A 5,621-nucleotide genomic window follows, 5' to 3' on the forward strand; every position below is an offset into this window, starting at 1 on the left:
CCTTCTAAGAGGCAGAAACCTCGGCCAGACCCCGGCTTTAGGTGGGTGGCCGTCTGCCTCGACCAATATATGTTACTCTGTTAAACTTGTGGGAAAAGTCAAAATGTTATATTTTGCTACAGGAGGTTGTAATCCCACAGATGTAGTACCATATATGTCTGCTTTCTGCTCGGAGTGTAAATATAATAAAATGTTTTCCTGGAGCAAAACCAATGTATGAATCCAATATTTCCACTGACCATACCACACTGCTCTACTCCTTTTCTTCTCCACTGCTCAAACCACAGCAGTGGTCTGAAATATTGGATTTAGACTTTTTGCCCTTGGAAAACATTTTATCTTTCCAGGCAGATAGAAGTTGTAGGATCAGGAAAATACGTTCCAAGATATAAACCAATGCTGTACAACAAGCAACAATGATATTTTGACTTTTCTCTGATGTCTGTGCACGGAACACAAGCGACCAAATTGTTGCATAACATCTGCAGACTGCAGAAACACAAGGCAAAATTCGCTTGCCGTTCAATCAGATCGCACCTCAACGCAGAATCACCAATCCACAACCCCAGGCAACACATTTCAATACACTGCTATACAATTGCAAAACCTTGGAGGTTAAAATATGGCACTGATTATAAAATATTAGTCTCTAAAAATCTAATTAATATTCACTGTTTTTATCTCCAAAGAGATGCACATCTACTACTGTTGTATTGAACAAATATCAATGGTGATATGTTTAATAATTTGATTCTGGATGTTATTCTGTGTCTACAATCCGCTCTTGATTGATACTGAGATGTTGCTATCCCTTGAACTAACATCTCACTCTGTTACTCCTATGAATGTTCGGTTTTGAGATGCCACCATTGTTGAGATAAGGATTAATGTTTGGTTTCTATTAAATGCTAACCTTGTCAAATGTGACAAGAGCATTCTAATCACATTTAAAATTAAACTATTAAATGCCTTTCAAAAGATTATTGACTAAATGATGCTGTGAAAAGCCAGCCACAAGGAAATATTGCTTTGCTTCACAAAATTACTGTCATAACGCAAATATTATGTCAAGGTAGGACAAAAAAGCAAGCTTAAAAAAATCTGGTTTTAAATGCTAGATTTGTTGTGTGTTGTTAGTAGTGACTTGAAACCAACCCTGGCACCAGTTCACGCCTGCCTGAACCCCTTGAGCGAGTACTTGGCTAAAATCTCGTGATCAAAAACATTGCTCTGCAGCTCAATTCTGTAAAGAAATTTTCTAATAAATATAGCAACTTCAGATAAGCCCCTCCCAATTAGAGTTTAAGCCACCCACACCCATGTTAAGCCCCACCCATTCCAAGTATGGCTATAAATACATATCATTTAGTTGGCTGAACAGATGCAGATGCAATAAGGGTATACTCGCTCATCGCTAACTGTCCACACATTGTTCAGGTTGAGTTGGGGTTAAGCTACACAGTGACACAGAACCTGTCAGGGACACCTTGTAGACCACCACTTATTCTAGAGCTGGACAAGAAACCTGGATTTTGTGCTCAGGTCAAGGCAGTATGCACCAGACCTGCTTTCATAAACGTTGACATCTTCAAGAAAAACATACAACAGCCTGCAGGGTTCGTAACATCATCACTTTCTCAAAAAGGAACTTAAGCATAGTGCAATACCTGCTTTTCTCTTTCTAATCTACCTACATACAAGTACAAACCCCGCCACTGTCCTTTCTGAGACACAAACAAAATCTAGACAACATCTCCTCAAAACAGAGTGGGGAGGAGGGTGGAAATGCAGGAACCTTCTCATTCTTACACACAGAATGTCTCTCTCTTTTTCACACACACACACATACACACACACACACAAACACACACACCTACACACACACACACAGACAAGCACACCACACCGTGCTACAGTTTCAAACACAGAGTTCAGCAACCACTTTACTGATACGGGTTTTAGTGCGACTTTGCCTTTTCTCAGTTCTACTGAGGCCTTTCTTTATGGCAGGTGCATGTCTCCTCAAACACTGTGCCTTTGGCTGTTTGAGTAAGTGCTGTCCTGACAAATTGATCAGCATCTGAAGGGAAGGAAGCAGCAGGATATTCATATAAAAGATGTCCTGTGCTAGAAACAGATACCAGTAGCACTGGGCATAACTCTACACTGGTGTCCAACTGTAGCATTGTGTGCTGTGTTTTAGGAGGCATAATTATAGCTCTTATATTCCACTATTACTCATTGTTATCTGATAAAAAAGCACAATCAAACAGTCTTAAAAACATGAGCAAAGCAACTTAATGGTTTCAGGCTGATGATTGTCAATAAAAAAGACAAAGCCTCTGTCTTGTGGTGGGAAGACACTGCAATGTCCAACTCTTAATTTTCTTTAGATGTATCTATAACATATTAAAAAGTGCAAATAAACATTACATTTTAACAACAGGATCTCTCTTGCTAGTTGTTTCAGAAAATAAGGGAGGCTTATTTGCATATATTATAAGCAGCACCTGCAGCGGAGAGGGGCATTCTGGGAGTTGAAGGGGGATGAGGTCTATGTCTGTCCCAGGGAGGAGGCCTTATACTAGATTTAGTGTAAAGACCCAGGATACAGGGGCAAAGGCTGACATCCATCCCAGGGAAACAGGCCTCATCCTGGGTACACAGTTAGGTTACAGGCTTCTTAGGATCTGGTATGTTGAGGCCTGGTTCTGGTCTGCAGTTCTTCTGGACCAACCAGACATCTGTATCACTCCATGACTTTGACTTGAAAATCTCATGTCAGTGGCCATTAGTGAGACCCATTTAGTGTCATATAGCATAGTTCATTCTTTCTGTGGCTGCAACAATAAGTGAAAGCAGCATCCTTCTTCCATCCAAGCTGTGTCTTCTGGGTATATACACATATATAAATATATCACACTGAATATTTATATATATGTATGACCACGTTATCATTCTACAAAGCAGAATATATTTTTCCTCTGGCAATGTCTTGACAACATTGTTTGCTTTCCTCCAGGACAGTACTGCCTTGACAATCACCTTTCCTCCAGAGTTCACTTAGTTGCCCAGATACCAAGACTGCAACAGAGACAGATACACAATTCGAATTTACTTTGAAATGAGACACATAATACATGTATATAACCTTAGTCTACTTTTTTGACAATATTGGATTAAACATTGGTAATTAAAGGTCCAGTGTGTAGGATTTAGTGGCATTTAGCGCTGTAGGTGCAGATTGCAACTCACTCAGAAACTATTTTTGTGTAAAATCACTGCTTGATACAAAAGATTGTATCTTTTATTCAGATATTAATATCCAGAAACAATTAAAATCCCCAAAGAAGCATGTGTAAATGGTAAAAAATTTTATTATTTCTCAAATATATATATACATATTTGACAATACAAATAAAATGATTGAATGTGCTGTTTTAGAAATAATAAACAGTATTTTTCACTGAGAGATTTGTGTTTAATCCTAAATTATGTTTAACTAATGAAAACCAACATAATTTAATTTAAACTGACTGGATTTCAACCTCTAAGAATTTATCTCACCATGTATTTGGTTGTGACATACTTTAGAAACACACAGAGACAGACAGAGGGGTAGGGAGAGGACTCCTGGCCTAGCAGTGTTATCTGAACTGTTTCTGGAGCAGAGGCACTGCAGTGCAGCACCAACAACACTATCCACACTTCACACAGAAGGTCCAGCTCTCGTCTTTATCAACACCTACCACCTTTACTGCAGACCTACTGTAGTCGTTTACTTCTCTACCCCCAACTACTACACTGATCTCACAGTCTCTGTCTCTGTAAACATTCATCTGCCAACCAGTGGTTTATTGTCAGATAGATTATAGGTTTTTATTTCTATGATTTTTTGAAATTTCAGCCTTGTCAGAGGGCTGCACAATTCATCAAAATATTATCGAAATTGCAATATGACCAAGTGCAATATCCAAATTGCAGGAGCTGCAATTTGATGAAGGTAAAATGTGTCAAAACATAACAGAGATGCCTTGGTCTACAAATCTTGCTCTCCAGAGTTCAAGAATAACTTTAAAAAAAAAGCGTGCAAAAATGAAAAAAAAAAAAAAGGAAAAAAATACGATTTCATTTTTAATAGTCTTTCAGTGAAAATTTAATTTGTGTGCAAAAAATTTTTCCACACTAAATGTGGATCAATTTGCAATCGCAAAAAGTTTGATGTTTTGCCACATTAGCAGCCCTAATTTAAGCCACAGGGCACTGACTTTTTATTGAAAGCTATTAATTATACTAATACTTAAAAGTGTCAGTAGAAAGCGACAGAATACAATTTAATTTGAAGAAAAGAGCTATGTACAAAGTCTATAGTGGATGCATAACATCATATTCAGTCATCCTAATTAAGCACAAAGGGAAAGACAACATTTGTTTTCTTTTATTCGACTTTATTATGCTATGTTAAAATATAGCAACATAATCAAGGCTTTGAACATAAACCATATGTTATTTGTATTATTTAACCAAATGTAAGTCTTGCACCTTCTAATTTGGGACCACTCCCTTGGAAGTCTCAGAGGCAGATATATATCGCAAGCTCACTCTGAGGCATCTTCTGCAACTATTTGCATTGCTAGATACTGTGAAAAAGTGGGAATTGATATGTTTTATTAAAACAGATCCTAAAGGCTGATAACCCTCCAACAATCTGGGTGCTGAATTTCCCCTAAATTTAGCTTGACAATGTCAAATGAACCATACTAACCTGGGCTTGGTAGAGTCCACCTGGGTCTCGAGGGGTGACTCCAACGAAGGAGGTGCGATTGGCAGGGGGGGTCCCAGGGGCCGAGTATGCTGAGGGTGTTTGCGTTAACAACATCATAATATGTCTATCATAATTCCATGTCACTTGTAAAGTTGCATGAGAGAGTACTGTTAACAAAATCTGTCAAAATCTGTTCATATCACAAAGGACCTACCATATATATATTTGTGTGTGTGATTGTGATTGATGCGAGTGAGAAAGTGTGTGTGCATTGATGTGATGATAAAAAACCTAAAAAATGTTAGTATCAATATATTCCATTAAACATTACACAGAAAGTTTATTATTCCAATCGCGCCCATAACCTATATTCGAAAACAGACCAACTCCCACTCGTTCCATTCCTCTCCTCTTAACACCACTCCTCCCTCCTTTTTAATTTTCAGTTCACATCGGCTCGCTTGATGTTTAAATTTTGTTGCTTACCTCGATTATATCTTTGCTTTAGCTAGTAGTTTTTTGCTGCTATATATTCATTCCGTAATCTATATACCCAGGTAAACATCTTATGGATAATATCACAATATTGGATATGGATCGTATGAACCCGACCTTTTTTAACATACCACACACACACACGTCTTTGTGCATTCCTAAAGTTTGTCACAACTACATTAATGGCAGCTCGGACTGCAACCTGGGCTCAGTTTGATTATTAAGATGAATCCATCTCTTTTTTCATTTACCATGAGTTTTGTTTGACTTTCTTTCCATAGTATTCTAAGTGGTCCTAAAGATAAGAAAAAGTAATAAGACTTATTTTCTCTTGTGGAATTTAAAGGACTAGTGTGTAGGA

General features: G+C 37.9%; 2 protein-coding genes across 2 annotated transcripts in view; one reads left to right on the forward strand and one right to left on the reverse strand.

The window, feature by feature from the left end:
- Window positions 1–6: 6 nt before the first annotated feature.
- Window positions 7–5,621, reverse strand: part of LOC118321567 (nuclear factor 1 C-type-like) — a gene marked incomplete in the record, with an annotated part of 48,990 nt that continues 43,375 nt past the window's right edge. The window contains 1 exon segment of the mRNA XM_035652934.1: window positions 7–3,084. Within this exon segment, the coding sequence (XP_035508827.1) occupies window positions 2,960–3,084 (125 nt within the window).
- LOC118321918 (nuclear factor 1 C-type-like) overlaps window positions 4,751–5,621 on the forward strand; it is a 34,346-nt gene continuing 33,475 nt past the window's right edge. The window contains exon 1 of the mRNA XM_035653474.1: window positions 4,751–4,817. Coding sequence (XP_035509367.1) covers window positions 4,751–4,817 — 67 coding nt within the window. The remainder of the gene's footprint in view (window positions 4,818–5,621) is intronic.

The sequence above is a fragment of the Morone saxatilis genome, unplaced genomic scaffold, assembly GCF_004916995.1.
Source record: "Morone saxatilis isolate NCDOM2014 unplaced genomic scaffold, NCSU_SB_2.0 Contig12, whole genome shotgun sequence".
NCBI lineage: Eukaryota > Metazoa > Chordata > Actinopteri > Moronidae > Morone > Morone saxatilis.